Source organism: Pollachius pollachius, assembly GCF_949987615.1.
Source record: "Pollachius pollachius genome assembly, chromosome: 20".
Taxonomy (NCBI): domain Eukaryota; kingdom Metazoa; phylum Chordata; class Actinopteri; order Gadiformes; family Gadidae; genus Pollachius; species Pollachius pollachius.
This window is the reverse complement of record NC_136953.1, coordinates 16,143,498-16,162,283: the sequence shown is the minus strand read 5'-3', so window position 1 is coordinate 16,162,283 and position 18,786 is coordinate 16,143,498. Positions and strand designations below refer to the sequence as shown.

General features: G+C 44.9%; 3 protein-coding genes across 5 annotated transcripts in view; all 3 read left to right on the top strand.

Annotated features, from left to right (window-relative positions):
- The window catches only part of LOC307090857 (ADAMTS-like protein 1), a gene marked incomplete at its 5' end in the record, with an annotated part of 35,379 nt that extends 33,380 nt beyond the window's left edge, over positions 1-1,999 (top strand). The window contains one exon of the mRNA XM_079757652.1: positions 1,785-1,999. Within this exon, the coding sequence (XP_079613778.1) occupies positions 1,785-1,930 (146 nt within the window). The 3' untranslated portion in view covers positions 1,931-1,999. The remainder of the gene's footprint in view (positions 1-1,784) is intronic.
- A 2,550-nt stretch (positions 2,000-4,549) lies between these two features.
- LOC307090954 (NLR family CARD domain-containing protein 3-like) lies at positions 4,550-9,925 on the top strand. Its single transcript, XM_079757763.1, has 6 exons — positions 4,550-4,969; positions 5,167-6,889; positions 7,070-7,153; positions 7,743-7,826; positions 8,307-8,384; positions 8,860-9,925. The coding sequence occupies exons 1-6, from the start codon at positions 4,648-4,650 to the stop codon at positions 9,191-9,193; spliced, it is 2,625 nt and encodes an 874-aa protein (XP_079613889.1). The 5' UTR covers positions 4,550-4,647; the 3' UTR covers positions 9,194-9,925.
- Positions 9,926-10,648: 723 nt separating this feature from the next.
- Positions 10,649-17,683, top strand: larp7 (La ribonucleoprotein 7, transcriptional regulator). 3 transcript variants are annotated; one of them, XM_079758325.1, is made up of 13 exons: positions 10,649-10,752; positions 11,303-11,528; positions 12,042-12,142; positions 12,272-12,355; positions 12,621-12,785; positions 13,656-13,764; positions 13,871-14,341; positions 14,844-14,964; positions 15,120-15,220; positions 15,330-15,511; positions 15,761-15,920; positions 16,042-16,133; positions 17,097-17,683. In XM_079758325.1, exons 2-13 carry the CDS (start codon positions 11,321-11,323, stop codon positions 17,172-17,174), a joined length of 1,872 nt encoding a protein of 623 aa, XP_079614451.1. In that variant the 5' UTR covers positions 10,649-10,752; positions 11,303-11,320; the 3' UTR covers positions 17,175-17,683. The 3 variants fall into 3 exon arrangements, with proteins under 3 accessions (XP_079614451.1, XP_079614453.1, XP_079614452.1); XM_079758327.1 differs by having other exon boundaries at positions 10,683-10,752; positions 11,257-11,528; XM_079758326.1 differs by lacking the exon at positions 10,649-10,752 and having other exon boundaries at positions 11,024-11,528.
- The last annotated feature ends 1,103 nt before the right edge of the window (positions 17,684-18,786 follow it).

Below are 18,786 nucleotides of genomic sequence, written 5' to 3'. Positions count from 1 at the left end.
AGTTGGTTTGTGTTTGTTTGTGTTTACAGTTGGGTTTAAGTTGGTTTGTGTTTGTTTCTGTTTACAGTTGGGTTTCAGTTTGTTTGTGTTTGTTTGTGTTTACAGTTGGGTTTCAGTTGGTTTGTGTTTGTTTGTGTTTACAGTTGGGTTTCAGTTGGTTTGTGTTTGTTTGTGTTTACAGTTGGGTTTCAGTTGGTTTGTGTTTGTTTGTGTTTACAGTTGGGTTTCAGTTGGTTTGTGTTTGTTTCTGTTTACAGTTGGGTTTCAGTTTGTTTGTGTTTGTTTGTGTTTACAGTTGGGTTTCAGTTGGTTTGTGTTTAATAATAATAAATAATTTCTTACATTTATATAGCGCTTTCGTTGGTACCCAAAGCGCTTTACAGTGAAGGGGGGACCTCACCAAGCACAAACCATTTACAGTTGGGTTTCTGTTATTGTTCCCATGTTTACCTCTCTCCCTCATCCACTAACTCTTATTCTATAGACTTTTCTAGGTTGGATATCCAATGATTTGCTATGAGAAAGGTAAACAATCTATGATCATGAACACCCCTAATATGTAATTCTCAGTCCCTTTTTCTGAATACCAAAAAGGTAAATTATGTCTCAGGGATGTTTGTGTTTGTTCATCTTTCCAGTTGGCTTGCGGTTGGTTTCTGTTATTGTTCTTGTATTTGAAGAAAAAGAATTTGAGGGAGTTTCCAATTTCTTTCAACTTTCAACCACATCAACTTTCCCTTCTACACACCCTTACCTAACTTCACTTTGCTGGACCAATTCGAAAGTGAATATTAGTCAGAAACCTTTTGTGAGAAAGAGTTTCCTTGACGCACAATGTTGTTGGTAAAAAGCACATTTCTTGCTAAAACAAACAATAGCACAACAGTCGATTCACTTGCACAGCTCAAGCCTCCCCCAATCTAGAACTCTGGCCCTCTTAAAGGGGACATCTCATACCACCAGGTGTGAGTGTGATTAGCCATTACAAGCAGGTTTGAAAATGTGCAGCATTGTGACATCACAGGTTGGCGTGTCCATCTATCCGTCACACATCTAGATGGATACGGCCACCTGTGATGTCACAATGCTGCCCATTTTGAAAACGGCTTGTAATGGCTAATCACACTCACACCTGGTGGTATGATATGTCCCCTTTAAGGAGCACCAGAATGGGTGTAGCTCAATTAACCCATGAGCCACAGCTGCAGACATTTACGGCTAACAGCCGGACAGGAACATGTGCATCTTTTAAAACATGGTTTAACACAGTGAAGATGCCATTCACATCTTCACACCTTTGATTTCCAAGGGCCCTTATCAACGGGTTCAAACCAAAATGCCTCCAGTCACAACTGGACGGACCTACAACCAATCAGAGCAAGAAAACGTGTGACACATCAGCGGCAGTCATCTTGGTTGTTTCTAAAAAGCCTCAACGGCGCTCCCATTGGACGCTCCTCTGGTCAGTCATCGTATCAAACCCCGCCCCGTGTTAGATCAACGGTTGGGATTGGACTGACCAAGGCCGGATCTCCAACCATCTGCTGGAGATCTGTCTGAACAGGAAGGGGGACCAGACGCTCTCGCCGGAGCAAATAAACCTGTCTGATTCGTCTGGTTCCCAGACTATAACAAACTAAATCTATGTTAGTTCATGACCGTTGCTTTTAAAGGCCAGAAGCTAGCTAGCCCCTGACGAGTCATCAAACGTCTCATGCTGTCGCCCCTCTAGGCTCTAAACAATAACCTAACCCCGAGCCTGTGCTCTCTTTGTGCCTCCCCAGCGGAGGAGTGCCGTGACAGCACGCGTTACTGCGAGAAGGTCCACCAGCTCGGGCTCTGTGTCCTCCCCCAGTTCAAAACCCGCTGCTGCCAGTCCTGCCGAGACACGCCCGGAGACCCTGGACACCGCAGGACGCCCGCCAAATGACCAACGACCACGACCACTGGTCGGGCCCTGAGACACGGCGACGCGCGGGTAGGCGGGGTGAGGGAGAGGACTGTACTGTACTGGACGGGGCTGTGGCCCACTCCAGGACTCGAAGACGTTGGTGTAGCCCTGTCAACAAAGCCTTCAGTTTATTTATTGTGTTTTCTTTTTAAATCTAACTGGAGTTCATGACCCTTGCTTTTAGAGGCCAGAAGCGACCTGGAGGGGTTTTATAGTGGGGGGGGGGGGGCACCTGCGCTGTAACTTAATAACGATGGCTTCCTAACGGACAGCTGTGTTGAACTGCCATTGTATGCTACTCTAGGCCAAATTCACAACCCGTGTTTCACAGAGCCACTGGAGTTTGAAATATCCCATTTTGACAAAGTATCGTTTAAATAGTAAAGAGAATCCATAGGGTGTGCTAACAGGAGAATGCCATGCCAAAGAGCCTTTCATAAAGAGAAAGGCATGTTATGTAGTTTGCACAACCTGCTTAAAGACATTTTCTTTAAACCATTCAGGTAAAAAAAATACAATCCCCCAAGATGAAACCTCGCAATTTGTGTTCTGGTATCTTCATTGGACGAAATGGGTTTCCATCATATTGCACTACTATGAGACACAACTTCTTTAGGGAAAAAGAAAATCAGACTTTTGCACTCGAAACTCCAAGTCTATGTAAGGGACATGGCTTGGTGAGTTGTTGTTTTTTATCTCCTCTTTGTTGTTATTAAATGTTGCATTTGGAGGTTTTATTTTTCTTCTTTTGTGACATGATTTGGTGACTTTAGCCAAACTGTTGGAATGTTCCTTTAACCACTTTGACTCCGTGACATATCTGAACTCAAGGCCAAGCAAAGTCTTTGCTTCTACCAAACCCTCCTGCTACCAAAGAAACATACTATAGTATGATTTATAATATAGTGATACTACTAAAATAGAAAATACTAACTTGACACAGGCTGATTGTTGTTTCAGAAATAACCTGAGCAAATAACCTTTTGAACCTGTTTTTTTATTGGGCCACGTTAACATTACTGGCCAAATGGTAACACTTTACAATAAGGGAACATTAATTAACCATTAATAAACATGTGTTAATGCAGCAACATGCATTATTATATATAAAATTAGCATATGGGTTAGGGTTAGTGGGTTAAAATAATGTATTATTGAATACGTTAGTTGACGCAAACACCATTAATGAATAATTGCTTATAAGCTAACTGTTAATTAACTGTTAGATAATGCTTATTACCGTATTAGTTAATGGTAATTAGGGGTTATTTAATGTTGCCCCTTGTCAAGGGGTATTGGCCATTTCACCTGAATAAGTTTAGCTGATACAGATCAGATGGGAACATTGTGAATCAAAGCTGGGCCGTGTTCATGTGCAGTTCTAGATTCAACAAAGACCGCCCTGATCTCTGCATGCTAACCTTCTAAGGAAATCTAAGGAAAAAATCTGGAAATGTGGTGTTATTGGGCCGGTAATGTGAACATTGCCTAATAGATGAGTCAACATGGCCACTGTAAAATAAAGTGTGATCTGGGTAGAAACCTTTTTTGTTAATTTATTAACTGTAAATGACTGCTGGGTTTGCACTTCGAGCCTTCATCTTATGTCCTCAGCAAATGTCCCCCGTTCACCAACAGCAGGAACAGTATCTTCAGTAGAAAATAAGGTCACTAGCAAGTAACGTTTTAAAATGGGATCAAAGCCCTGTTACAGCTTTTTTAGTCTTTAAAAGCTCAAACTTGTCAACCTTTCACGACTCCTTTCAAAAAAATAATTTAATTCAGTGTTTGATCTATAATCTTAAACAATTTATATCATGCTATTGTAGTTTACACAAACAAGATTTTGTTTTTTGGAAGTTAGGCGGCTTTCATCAAGAACAACGATGAGTTATGTAGATATGACATGTTTGTTTATTCAATGTTTGCTGAAGATAAGATGTTTTTTTCTTTGAACTATTTATTTCCGTGTGTTGTTGTGGAACTGTGAGTTTTCTTTTTGTTGTAAATACTACAGGGCTTGGATGTTACTGATAATTTGCTCCCAGGTAATACTATTCAACGTGCATGCAATTGGGGCCCTCTACTGGTGATGTGATATGTTGTCTTTCCATGCAAGTGCCTGGTTATTCACTAGACAATAAAATGAAATACATTCCTTCAACAACAAGTGTGTCTTACTTCCACAAAGCGCAGTGTGACAGGAACATGTTGTGTGTAAGTCTACTATTAAAATATATTTTAGTAATTGTTTTCATAACCTGTGACTGAGACACTAAATGACACTGAGATTATTTCATGATTAGAACAAGCTATGCATGTATGGTGTCCCCTTGCTATTATTGCTTCAACTCTATTTGTATATAAATATTTGACCTCAAAGCCTGCGTATACTGTACATGTCAACGGTGAAAAACAGTCTCGGAAGTTGAAACCTGAACTTAATTCACAGGGAGACTAGCTCGTCATTGCAGTCATCTTTCAATATAACCAGTTTGTTCACATCTGAATAGGCATTTCACCACTGCCAACAGCTACTTCCTTTTTTTTTTGTCACTGACACAGAAGACATACGGCACAACCTCCACGCCTCGAAAAGACGAATGCAGTAGAAACACTTCCACCCATCAAGGATGTCAATTGGTCGGCACCCCCTGCCGCTCCAGAAAGATCGCATTTCAGATTTTTAGGGGAAAATGTGCAAGATGGTGACAGCAGGAAAGGACGTGACTGGGTCCTGTTTGAGTTTAATCCGGTTGAAGAGAGTTTTCCTTGTGGACACACTGGAGGAGCGGATCGATGCCCTGCTGGATGTTCTCTTGTCGAGGGAGGTTTTCAACCGGGATGACCGGGAGGACGTGCTGTGTCAGTCAGGGCCGCGGGCGAGGGTGAGGAAGGTGCTAGACATCTTGGAGTGCAAGGGCGAGGAAGCTGTCAACACATTTCTCAGTGTTGTTGATCAACCAGAAACACCAAGTAGCGCTGTAGGCAAGAGCAAAGACCGGCCGCCGTCTTTGGGTATGTAAATGAACAAGTGAAATGTGCTCTACTTGAATATATTTTGTTCTTTACTCCATGAGTTTATTTAATACCAATATTTATGCCATACCTGTGAAATACTGTTTATAACATTATTCATTCTGCGGTTTCCACATTGTTTGAAAACAAAATTATTTGAAATCTCCTGCTCATTGTCAGATATTTTTCTTATCCAGGGTACAATCAAATCAAACAGAAGCACAGAGAGGTCCTCAGACGAAGGAGTGAAAGCATGCTCTACTACAACACCCGTCATGGTGAGAAAATCCTCTTTTCCGACCAATATGTCAACCTTCTGTTGGTCAACGGACACCAAGGCCTTGACATCAAACGGCACGAGGTCCTAGCTTATGGACGGAAGCGGCTATCTTTGCAGCAAAAGTCTGCAGAGCATCGCCGAATTACACCAGACCAACTCTTCTCCACAGCCAACGGAGCCCGGCCTGTCAAGAAGATCTTAGTGACAGGTGTGGCCGGAATAGGAAAGACCATCCTGGTGCAGAAGCTGCTGCTTGACTTTGGGAATAACAAAGACAGCCTCGGCTTTGACTTTATCATCCACATGACCTTCAGGGACCTCAATCTGGCGAACAAGCCTGTGAACCTCCGGGAGTTGGTCTTGCGGAAAAACCGTCACTTGGCCAAAGAGCTGGACAACATATTGGCCAACGACGACAAATTGCTCATCATCTTTGACGGATTTGACGAGTTCAGACACTACAGGCGTTGCGACGTAGACGCGTTTGTGTGTGAGCCGGACGACTACGGTGAGGTGGAGGAGGTGTTCACCAGCCTGATGTTGGGAGAGCTCCTCCCCAACACTGCCATCATTCTGACAAGCAGGCCCACGGCCATCAGCCACATCCCAGTGGGCTGTGTGGACCGCTTTGTGCTCATCGCTGGCTTCTCCCTGGAGGAGATCCAAGACTTCTTCTGTCGCTACTTCCAGGACGAAGGCCTCGCGGAACAGCTGTTCAGGGTGGTGCGAGAGAACGAGCTGATGTTGACACTGTGCTACATACCGGCATTCTGCTACATCATCTGCTGCATTCTGAAAGAAAGCAAAGACCTCGCCGGGGACAACCCTCGGACCATGACGGACATTTACGTGCAGTATTTGGTGGCCTTGCTCCGCACTCACACCCAGGAGAGAGCGAAGGCGTCGGGTGCGGATCAGGGAACATGCGGTGGTGAGCGGCTCTCTGACGCGGTGCTGCAGCTGGCTCGGCTGGCCTTCCTCAAGCTGATGGATCAGCAGACTCTGTTCTACGCCAGTGACAGGGATGTTGCCCCGTTGGAAGGCTGTCCCCTGGCCAGTACCTTCCTGGACAAGATGGTGGCACAGGAGCCCGGCTGCACTGAAGACGTTTACTCCTTCGCACACCTCACGGTTCAGGAGTTTTTTGCCGCAGTTTATTGTGCCATGACGGACCAACCTCTGCCTGATGTCTTACTGCAGGACAGCAGCGCCGGTGAGGACACAGTTAAGGGTCACTTGGATCTGTTCAGCCGCTTCCTCTCTGGGATCCTCTCCGAACGCAATACCAAGCTTTTGGCGAGGCAAGTGGGGTTGTCTTGTGACGAGGGCAAAGCTGAGGCTTATCGCCAAAGGATGGTCAGCAACCTCAACAACCTGTGCGAAAACGGCACGCACATCTTGAACAGTTTGCATTGCCTTTTCGAGCAGCAGAACCCTTCCCTGGGGCAGGAAGTGAGAGCCCAGGCCCTGCGACTGAATGTCAGTGATGAAGCCCTCTCCCCGATGGATTACAACGCCATCAAGTACTTCCTGAATGCCACTGCGGGGGATCTCTCAGAGCTGGATCTGACGGGGACGGACGTAAGTTACGAGGAATTGAAGGATCTCATGCCTCACTTGCTCAAATGCAAGCACCTCTGGTGAGTTCTCAGGTATAATACTCGTATTAGATGCAACAATAGTGCTTTGAGACAGTTTGACAGATATGTCTGTTAAGTAATTTAATTTACATTCTGTTTATTTTGTCCTTTATTATTGTTCCTCAATTTGAGGGGATTCCTGAATAACCGCAACAACTACTCAAATGATTCATTCTTCAGGGTTGGGGAAAATCCTCTTGAAATGGACACGATTCAAGTCATTGCTGATGTGTTGCAACAGTCGGACTGTTTCACCCATCTTGGGTAATGTGGTCACCACTGCTCTTGTGTGCTTTGTGTTGGAAATTATCTTTAAAAACATCTTGTGAAAACAAAGCATTGTAGTGAATTGAATTCAGCTGAATGTGAACACATCCTTCAGAAGCTTTTCTCAGCACACTCTGAAGCTAGTCTTCAGTCTTTTAAACATCTGATTGGTCCGCATGATTGCAGACTGCAATCCATGGGCCTTCTGATTCCAGGCACACTAGAGCTTAACATTCTCATGTGTTTCAACTTTCGTCGGTTATTCTTCAGAATAGAAACAATTCCGATAATTTGGGCTCATAAAATACTTTTTTAAACGTAGATGAACTCTACCACCTTTTCAGTTCCTCAATCACTTCTCTCCTTTCCATTTACCAAAAATGATTCTTCTTTATTACTTTAGCCTTCTTTTACAGGGCTTATACTCAACACTAAATACAACATTTTGTACAACAAATGGAGTCAACTGTTAAAGTGTTGCACAATGGTTTGCACTCTTATGTTATTAGCTTAAGTGTATTCTTTGTAAATTACCACATTAGTAGACAAGTGGTCCTGGGATTTCATTTCCACTCCCCCGTTTTAGAATTGGATGGACAGATATTGGTGATGAAGAACTGCTGGTCCTATCCAATGCAATACGACAGAAGAAAGTACTCAAAGAATTATGGTAAGACGGGTTTGTCATGATGCAAGGGTTTTTTCTATGGTTTTTGGAAAGAAATGCTATCCTAAAATTATGATGATTTATGAATGTGTTTATCATGATAACACTTTCAAAATTCTAACACATTTAAATTGAATGGATACCACACATTTTAATGAAGATCTTAAAGGCCAGCCCTTCATTTGGACTGCATTTAGCATCAAAACTAAAACATCACTTGAAACAATCTGACACGGCATTAGAGGATTACAATCAATACAATTACAAGCTATGTACAATCTATATCTTTACCCGTTGTTTGTTGTAGGTAAACTCCGGTTACGGGTTAGGAATTAAGGTTAACCAACATATAGGCCTTAGTCCTACATGTATTTCAGTCTACATATTTGAACGTGAACCCTATGTCTTTTAACCATTGATTGTATTAGTTGCTCCAGTATGTTATTCTAACATCCGATGTGGCCGATGTTTACTCTATCGTAGGATGGAAGGGAACAGAGTGACCTGCCGAGGGCTGCTGTCACTCAGTGACCTGACTCCAAACCCCCTGAAAAAAGTTGTGTGAGTTCAACCATGTGATTTCAAATCGACAACAACAAGGAGGATCATAATCTCACATCTGTCAGTTCTGTGTTTAGTGTGCGGCTCATTGTTGTGACGCCTGATGCGCTGATGTCACTTGTGTCGATCTGGTTAATTTTATGCCTTTATCAAATGTAAAGAAATGTCCGTGATGTTTTCTGTCCAAATGACAAAATGCTGACCTCTACACCTCCCCCTCTCACACGCACGCACGCACCCACGCACGCACTCACTCACTCACTCACTCACTCACTCACTCACTCACTCACTCACTCACTCACTCACTCACTCACTCACTCACTCACTCGCTCACTTACTCACTCTTTTCTCTCTATCTCGCTCTCTCTCACACTCTCACACAAACACACACACACACGCACACACACACGCACACACACACGAGCGCACACACGCGCGCACACACACACGCACACACACACGCACACACACACAGCGCCATATGGAACGACGTGACGGACACGGAGGTCCGGTCGCTGCACGCGCCCGGCGACGGCGGCGGGGACAGCCTGACGGTGGACTTCTCGGAGGACGAGGTGTGGGCGGCTTGGGGCCAGTGGGTGCTCAGGAGGTGCTCGGTGAGCAGCAACGAGAAGCTCCTCGCCGTGCTGTACAAGGTGTGCAAGATCTCCACGCACTACCTGGAGTCGGGCTGGGCCCACGTCTTCTACAGGGACCTGGGGCGCCTGGTGAAGGGCCGCATCGAGCAGTGTACGGAGGAGGACATGAGGAAGAGGCTGGAGAAGTTTGAGGGCGTTCTGAGCTGGTGAAGAGGCAGGGGGGGGCAGCGCCCGGCCGCCAGGGGGAGGCTGTCGTGAGGTTACCCGCCTCGTGTGTCGCCGAGCAGAGCCAGTTTACCCAGAAAAGGGAAATGAGGGTTGTCACTCTCTGCTTATGAGTGGGTTTGATGCCCCAGCAGCCACGCTGGTCATGTGGGTGGTGTTCTGACTCATCAATGATGCGTGTGCATGTGGCAGGGCACAGACAGGAATGCGGTTACATTAGGATGCTGCTGGCACAACACTACTTTTTTTTTTGTTATTATCGTCACCCATCTCATCGTCATTGCTGTTTATATATATATATTATATATTGTTTTTACGTTTCACGTTTCATAAAAGTCATCCTGTATGCAGGCCATATCAATGTGTGAGTGAATTAGAAATATATATAATAATAATAATAATAATAATAATAATAATAATAATAATAATAATAATTAGGCTGGCAAAAAAAGAAGTAATCCAAAGACAATCAAAAACACTTTAAACTACACTTTCTGACCGCGCACTAATGTTCAGAACCTTTTAAAGGTCTAAACGCCAAGCTGGGGCCATCTGTCACTTGCACTAAGTGTATTCTGTGTCAGTGGTTTGTTTCGAAAGAAGAAGCTGTCCCATATTCTAATTATAAATAAACTAGAAAATGCATTTCCTGAAACGGCGGTGCGTGCTGTGGTGCAAAGTGAAGTCACACATTTTAAGACGTAAAGAAGTGCTTAATATGGCTTAAATCAAGTGAAAAGTTTTCGTACACATGGATTCTAATTGAAATAAACATTGTAAACATGCACAGCACTGTGCAAACGCGCGTGTGTGTGTGTGTGTGTGTGTGTGTGTGTGTGTGTGTGTGTGTGTGTGTGTGTGTGTGCGTAATCACTACAGCTCACAGTACTAACGGGTCCGTAACACCCTTGCGTTGCGTGAACGTGGGACCATAATAAGCCCTTGTGTGCATGTTCCTGATATTGGACACCTTGGCCTTGGCTCAGATCAGCATGTCTGTCTCCATCTACTGGTGATGCAAGATACAGCATGTCATTGCTTCGTGGATGAGATTTACATTATACCTAGAGCATTCACTTTGTGCACAACTCGGATTCACAAGCTGCAGTTTTCCTGTCAAAATAACTATTGGCCAGTACGGGTACCCGCGACCTTGGCGTTATTAGCACCACGCTCTAACCAACCGAGCTATTTTATTCACTGTTGTCCGCTGTCCAGTTTGTACTTTTGTAATTAGGCACATTTAAAGAGATGGAACCGTCCAAACTCTCCACCGTTCCAGGACGCGGGACCGCTCAGTGTGACGTCGCTCATGTGCGCCGGGGCGGCACCGCCACAGACAGTTGCCAGATTGGGCCATTTTCCCGCCCAATCTGGCCCAATCTGGCAACACTAGCCACAGGAGCGGGTCTCCCGCCATGAGGTATATAGTGCGCGCCGCTGCAAAGGTGCTCTGGTAGGCGGTCCATGTTGTTGTGTTTTGTCGTCTTCTGATCGTCATGAACTCCTTGGTCTTCTAGAGGATCGATACTCACTGTTTATCGGTAAGTGCTGATCGAGCATAATTAGAAAGACGCCGTTTTTGCCGTGCACTGTTGACCCGACTTGATTTGTAAGTGTGTTGTGTGTTTAAATGTGGCGTTTGACTCCCACACAACGCCGACCTAACGCTCAAATTCATCAATATATATGTATATATTTTCTAATGCAACAATTTAGCATTTGCAAGCAGTTAGAATTGTATGTTTTGGATTTTTAAATGTTCTGGTCGCATCATCATCGTTGTAGTTTCCTCAGTTCATAACTAGTTGCTGCAACTATTACAATCAATGAAATATCACCAAAAAAAACAAAACAAATCCAATCCAAGGTTCAGTGTGCAAGTTTATTTTGTGAAGTAGTCCAACCTCAACCCTGTAATTAATCTTTAAGAGCTTGATCAGGCTCCAATACAATGTGCAGTGCAAGTAAATGTCAGAGCAATCCTCCTGAAACAGCCGAATGGACCCACTGAGAGACCGCCTTGATATGAGGGATTCTGTTGCCAGAACGAGACCAAACTAGAGATGGTTGAGGTCACTGTCGTCACTGTAGCCCCACCTCCACCCCGAGATGATTGACACGGAGCGGAGGCCCGCCCCCGGCCAGGCGAAGCACGCAGACCCCGAGGGTAAGACCAAGGAGAGTGAGAAGAGGAAGAGGCCTCGGGTCAAACAGCTGCTGGCCGACATCAAGAAGCAGGTGGAGTTCTGGTTCGGGGACGTCAACCTGGGCAAGGACCGCTTCATCAAGCAGCTCATCACTGACTCGGCGGATGGATGTGAGTCCTTGTCGGAGGCCAACACCTCTCAGGGGTACAGGGGTACAGGGGTACAGGTGTACAGGGGTTCTCAGCCTGAGGTTGATTGGCTTGAGAGTACTGGCTCGTACGCGACACATATTTGAGGATACGTTTCTGTTGATGAAAAAACTATTTTATATGATTTGAAATGGCTGGCGTAAGTCTTTCTTATACCAAGAGACTGCCAAATTAATCTCGTCCACGAGCGTAAAAAAAACTTCTACTACTTCTACTACCGGTACATTAACATTCAGGGCATTTAGCAGAAACTTTTGTACATTTGTCAGAAGAAAGAGAAACAACAATATATCGCTGTCGGTACAGTAAGTAGTAGGTTCTTTCATAGAACCAAGTGCCGAGCACTAACAATCACTAGGTAAACCCATTCCCCGTATACAACAAAGATAGCTAGGATAATTTCAACTAAGTTCTAAGTTCTACTACTACTACTGGGGTTCGTGCAATAAGTACTAAACGTGTCGTGTTCCTCAGATGTGGATATTTCTGTGTTGACGACGTTCAACCGAATGAAAAAGCTGACGATGGACACTAAGCTCATCGCCCGGGCGCTAAAGAACTCCACCGTCGTCGAGGTACTTCAAGTAGATGCAGAAAGTAGGAAATGATTGTTGGGAATCGATGGATAACGCGACGTCCACCACGTGTGAACTAACATGTATATTCAGCCATGCTTTTCTGTTTCATTTGTTGTTCTGCTTTAGGTCAACCTAGAGGGGAATAAATTAAGACGGCAACACCCGATCAGGGACACGAACAAGAACGTGGACGGCTGCACCGTCTATGTGGTAAAGGCATTTGTGTTTTGCACATTATAATCTCACCTGCACCGCAAACTGTATTAAGAAGCGTGCTTACTTATGCTTAACGTGTCGTTGACACTGCAATCACATGGCATTGTACAACACTTTGGATAAAAGTACTTACTTAATGGCCTCTCAACTAAGCTACACTCCGTTCCTTTAAACAATGTCTATATTCGATAGAGAGACGTGATGCGATGATTCTACACATAAAACATATTGAAACCTCATTTTTCCTTTTTTCATCCAGGAACTTCTGCCGAAGAGCGTGACTCACGACTGGGTCGAGAAGGTGTTCGCCAAATGCGGCAAGGTGGTGTACATCAGCATCCCGCGGTACCAGACCACCAGGGACCCAAAGGGCTTTGCCTTCGTGGAGTTTGACAAAGAGGAGGAGGCGCAGAAAGCCATCGAGGTAGAACCACCGGGGTCTCAATACTGGAGAAATAGGAATGGCTGTTACGTAAAGACTGGCTAGGCTTTGATCACGGCCAGGGAAATTCTGGGCCAGAGACTGTAGGACCTTAACCGGAATGGGCCTTGAGGTAAATGTAAATGGACTGCATTTATATAGCGCTTTTCTAACCTATTGGCCACTCAAAGCGCTTTACAATATTGCCTCACATTCACCATTCACGCACACATTCACACATTCACACAACGACGGCGGAGTCAGCCATGCAAGGCGACAGCCAGCTCGTCGGGAACAGTTAGGGCTAGGTGCCTTATTCAGGGACACCTCGACACTCGGCTAGGAGCTGAGTTACTGCCGCCCAGATATCTGGTGTTGAGCACTCTTTGTGTAGAAGCTATCCAGGTCCAATGATATTAGCTTGAATATGTGGTCTAATAAAGCATAGAATAAATGAATTTACCATCATTGGTAAATTCCACCATTGAACCACCATTGAATGTTGTACGTCCTGGCACTTGTACATTGCACTTATTCAAGGTACTTAATTGTGTAGCATCTACAGTAGCTGCTATCATTGCTTTACACAGGGAATGGGTTAGCCTAGCGATTGTAATACTTGCACTTGGTTCTATGAACATCTTTACTGTACCGACAGCGATATATTGTTTCACTTCTTATGACAAATGTACTTGTTGTAAGTCGCTTTGGATAAAAGCGTCTGCTAAATGCCCTAAATGTAAATGTACATTTAAATCAACAGGCAATGCAGGGAAAGAACCTCCAAGATCGCTGACTAATTGACGAAATGTAGGGCTGTATCCTCACTGGGCCGAGTCTCGATCACGAGGTGTGTTTTTCCATCTGACACAGCTCCTGAATAACCCCCCCGAGGACGCCCCCAGAAAGACGGGAATGTTCCCCAAGATCAGAAACAAAAAGGGCGTCATTATCCAGGCGGACGACCCGCGCCCCCCCCCAGGTACCCCCCCCAGCCGGACCTCCGCGGCCCCCAATGACTCGCAAGCCGACCAGCTGGGATCCAACTCACCCCTCCTCCCTTTCTTCTTTGTGGGTGTCTCTTGCAGGGGAGGAAGAGGAGAAAAAGAAGCAGAAGAAGAAGAAGAAAAAGAAGGAGAAGGAGGTGGCGGCCGCACGGGTGGAGGAACCCGGGGAGCTGAAGGAGGAGGAGGAGGTGGTGGAGGAGGAGATGGAGCTGCAGCCCCCCAAGGGGAAGAGGAAGCGGTCGGAAGGTGAGGCTCCGGAAGACCGCGCCCGGAAGGAGAGCGCTCCGGAAGACCGCGCCCGGAAGGAGAGCGCTCCGGAAGACCGCACCCGGAAGGAGAGCGCTCCGGAAGACCGCGCCCGGAAGGAGAGCGCTCCGGAAGACCGCGCCCGGAAGGAGAGCGCTCCGAAACAGTCCGACAAGAAGAGGCGGCGCTCCCAGGCGGGAGCAGGGGAGCAGGAAGCGGAGGGTGGGGAGGAGAAGCCGGCCAAGCTGAGGAAGACGGGCGAGGAGCAGCAGGAACAGGCGGGGGTCAGCCAGATGGACGTGAAAGGTGGGCGGGCTGTGAGAGGGAGAGGGATGAGATGCCTTAAGATAATCCTGTAGTAGTCCCACACTGGGGAAATTTGCAGTGTTACAGCAGTAAAGAGGATAGTGCAAATAACAGATAACAGTAGTGCAAAATACAATAAGAAAATAGAAATAATGGTTTCGGGGTGTGTGTGTGTGTGTGTGTGTGTGTCAGCGAGAGCAGAGTGAGAGAGTGCATGCCGTTAATCTTGTGATGAGCCAACATTATGTGAATGTGTCTTTTCGCCGCTCTGCCCCTGTTGACAAGAGATCACTGATATCAAGACTTGCGTCTTTTTATTCAAAGTTTCATGCCGGTTGTAATAGGTGTGCATTCCAGGTTATGTTTAAACGGCTTTGCGCTAAAGTGACACCAACAATCCAAGACCTACTCCGTGTGGCTGATCTGACACATGTCCGGGATGCATCGTGCATCGACACCATGGTGTTATTCTGGAGCAAACGTCTTGTGTGTCCTCTCACAGCGGACCCCGCTGAGGGGGGGGCGGGGAAGGGCGACGGCTCGCTGCTGAAAGCCAAGAGGAAGCGGAAGAAGAAGAAAGAGAAGATGGGCGACGAGGTCATCCCGCTTCGCGTCCTCTCCAAGTAAGCGCTCCGGGGAGAGATCTCTTTTAGGACATAGCGGCGTGAAGGTTCTCATGGTGAACGATCGATGTTCGGATGAATTCAGTGGGCTGTGTGTCGCCTCAACCCCTTGTCATCGGTTGCCTGTCTGTTTGTTCGTGGTTCGCCCCGTGAAGGAAGGACTGGCTGGGTCTGAAGCAGGAGTACCTGGCCTTGCAGAAGCGGAGCATGGCCTCGCTGAAGAAGTGCATCACTAAGATCGACCACCAGGAGCAACGTGAGTTTCCCCCAAAAGAGAATGCCTCCATATAAAGCATCTCAAAGTAGGGTTCTTGACTGATTGTTGGATAACGAATGAAAATAAATAAATACATTTCCTCATCTAGCTGGAAAGAAAGTGGCTTTAGCGGAGAAGAAGGTGGGTCCATTAGAGAAGAAAGTGAATCCATTGGAGAAGATTGAGAAGATAGAAAAGATGGAGAAGGAGATCAGTGGACCCCAGTTCACCAGTGGAGTCATCCTGAAGATTACCGATGCCAAACCGCTACCAGGCAGAAAGATCATCAAGGTAGAGTTTATTTATTTTACTGAGCTTACACTTGACACTTTTGACTGTCTATTAGCAAGGAAGTCTCCAAAGTCTCCATAGTCTCCAAATATGTAATATTATAACCAGTCTGTAAGGCTTCCAACGGGGCATACAATTAGGAACAATGTTCAATGTATTATCGTTCTTATTTATTATATATATATATTTAATGAACTGCATTAACTGCAGTCATTCCATACCAGTGTCTGTATTTTCTTATTTCTACAGGACGCCCTCTCTAAAATATCTACGGTGGCCTACGTGGACATACTGGAGGGAGACAGTGAAGGTCACATCCGCTTCAAGACCCCCGAGGAAGCCCAGGCCGTCGTCAACGGCCGCTCGGCCGTCGCCAAGGAACACGGCTGGACGCTGGATCTGCTCTCCGGTGAGAACCGGTTCCTCAGAGATACAAAGATCTATCGGTTCCTTCAAAGTCTCATCCCTCACATGTTTGTTTTGGTGGAGTGTTGTCATTGATGACTGGCTCTTTTTTATTATTTCTTTAGGTGATCATGAGCAAAGGTATTGGCAGAAGATTTTGGTGGACCGCCAAGTGAAGTTGAACCGTCCGAGGGAAAAGAAACGAGGCACAGAAAAGGTGTGTTCTTACAATTCTGGAAGGAAAAATATGAATTCAATGTCTGGTTGGAAATGCATGCAGGTGATATCTCCTTAACACTTTCTCTATTCTTCGTTATGTGTGTGCGGGTTAATTATACGTTGGGCAATGGGATTGTCTTTGTGCGAGAAGATTTCAGTCATGTGATCTGTTCAATGAAACAAATCAAGGCTGGCATCTTGGTACCTAAAACATTCTAGATGAACTCCTTAAAGGGGTGATATCATGCCACCGTGTAGGAGTGTGATCAGCCATTACAAGCCATTATCCAGCATACATCTAGGTGGACACTCCCACTCGTGATGTCACTAAGGCCCCGCCCACACTGGCCAAAACTACCTTTTCCCTCCATTTTCTTTTGATGCGTTTCAGGAATAGCTCCGTAAAGACGGACTCATTGCGAAACGCATCTAGCTGTAGAAACGCACTAGTACATATTCAAGGCCTCTATGTGGCTCTGGTTCTCCACCAATGATGGACCTGGACCTAAACCTTTTAGATTGAGCAGAAAATACTTTAGTTAGTAATTAAATTGACCAAGGGTCTGTATTTAAAGCTACAAAAATGATACAAATCAAGTAAAAAAAATTAGACGGAACTCCAGCCTAAAAAAAAAACCGCCAAACGCCTGATCCGTCTGGAGTGTCGGCCCAAACACAAAAGACGTTTTCACAAAAAAATCGTTTCCGTGTGGACGGAGCCTAAACCCACGGAAAGGATGATTTTTTTTAAACGGCTGGTAATGGCTAATCACACTCACACCTGGTGGCAGAATGTCACCCCTTTACCTGTTCACGGCATCTTAATATTAATACCTGTGCTTTTAAATACTTGACATGTTGGGCATGTTCTTGTAACATCGTTTCATAGTTCAACACAAATGTTTGCCTTATTTTCCTCACCGCCGTCTGACGTGTCACCTCCTGTTGTTCTCTCACGCAGCTCATCTCGAAGGCGGAGAAGATAATCATGGCCCGAGCCAAGGAGGCCAACAAGCATATCCACTTCCAGGATGTCTGACGCAGTGTGCCGTATTTCATCCATTTTGTTTTTAACAAGTTTTTAACAAGTTTTATTTTGGTAATCGGCGGAAAGCCAAAGCTAATTTAAAAACACAATTTGATATATTAATGTGAACTTTTTGTGACTCATGTTTTCAGGGTCGTACATGTTGTGTATATATAAGGTACAAGGCTGCCTTTGTTGAGAAAGCACCCAATTTCATGGTTGTTGAAAAGAGATTTTTTTTTATAGCAATAAACGTCAAACATCAGATGTATTATTTTGGCAGTGACTGGTTTATTACAAAGTGTTTTTAAATACGTTCTTTAAACTTATTTGAACAGTTAGTGCAAGTTGTGACATTATGTGCATTTTAAGAATAATTCTTAATGTCAGTTTAAATACAATATTTGAATATTTTGGTAATAATTTAAATAACACAGGACAATGTTCAGTAGTGTGGTCTTTAACACAAACTCTTCCTACCAAAATACAATGCTAGTTGAAACGTCATTTTATTTTCTCAAACGCTGACCTTTCCACCACGTTGTGTGAAGAGGCGTTAACATGGCGTCAAAGGTCAACGGCTGCAGTGAACTACTAAGCTGATTTATTATTTATTGCATCAGTAGAGAGACGTTCCCTGTGCCTGAAGTCGAGTAACATTATTGCACCCAAATTCAAACACGAGTTGCATCGGACGTAAGATGCATACTGCCAGCTATAACTTGTCCTTGTACGTCATTAAATGGACGTGAGTTGATCCGAGAACGCATGACTTTCTGAGTCCACCCTAGAAGTGTGAGTGCACGTAGAAGTCGACAGGTGAATCCCCTCCTGGTGAACTGGTAAGCATTCACCATGGAGGGAATACTGGGGAATACATTTGTTGGATAGTGATGAACAGTGGCGTCACTAGGCTGTTATTTAAAAAAATAATAATTCAACTTGCTTTTTTTTTCTTTCTTGTTTTTTTTGCTTGCTTTACACTAGAAACAAATGTGGGGATTCCAGGGGCATCCCAAAATAAAGTAGCTTAGTCCTTCTGGATAATCCTTCTGGCAAGAGAATAAACGGTTTAAAAGCATAACCAGACTGTTTACCACCTCAGGTGAATTAACCTATCCTATCCTCAGTCATATATATATACAGTGTGTATATATATCTATATATAGATATATATATATATATATATAGGTAAGGTCTGTCTCACTTGTATTAACTTTACTCTGAAATAACTTGAATGGTACTTTAGATGTCTGGGGATAAGCAGCACAGCAGTCAGGTAGCTATTTAAAGCTATAATAAACTGCGTATTTTGTGTATTTAGGTAAATTATTCTGAAAAATGCATGCGCAATAAAGCATACAATTTTTTTTGCTGCAAACTGCATGCGCATTTTCTCTTTCCCTCTGGGCTAAGCCCCGGATATTACAAAGACCTAGAAACGCCACTGCTTGGAGACTCATACTTAAAGGTGGCTGCCTCATCCTGACTCTGCAACTTTTTTCATTCTATGCGACCTCCCTGGGGTTACATAGAACCTCAGCTTAACCACACCCCTCCTTGCTCTGCCAGTAACATGTCCAAGGCTAGCCTATTCTGATAGGTCATTCGGGAGGTGGCATCT

Excerpts from the sequence above, each read along its gene's own strand:
- larp7 (XM_079758325.1), top strand. The coding sequence starts at position 11,321 with ATGATTGACACGGAGCGGAGGCCCGCCCCCGGCCAGGCGAAGCACGCA. Across the intron at positions 13,765-13,870 it reads CGACCCGCGCCCCCCCCCAG|GGGAGGAAGAGGAGAAAAAG; the intron begins GTACCCCCCCCA and ends TGTCTCTTGCAG. Across the intron at positions 15,221-15,329 it reads GATCGACCACCAGGAGCAAC|CTGGAAAGAAAGTGGCTTTA; the intron begins GTGAGTTTCCCC and ends TTCCTCATCTAG.
- LOC307090954 (XM_079757763.1), top strand. The coding sequence starts at position 4,648 with ATGTGCAAGATGGTGACAGCAGGAAAGGACGTGACTGGGTCCTGTTTG. Across the intron at positions 7,154-7,742 it reads GACTGTTTCACCCATCTTGG|AATTGGATGGACAGATATTG; the intron begins GTAATGTGGTCA and ends CCCCCGTTTTAG. Across the intron at positions 7,827-8,306 it reads AAAGTACTCAAAGAATTATG|GATGGAAGGGAACAGAGTGA; the intron begins GTAAGACGGGTT and ends ACTCTATCGTAG.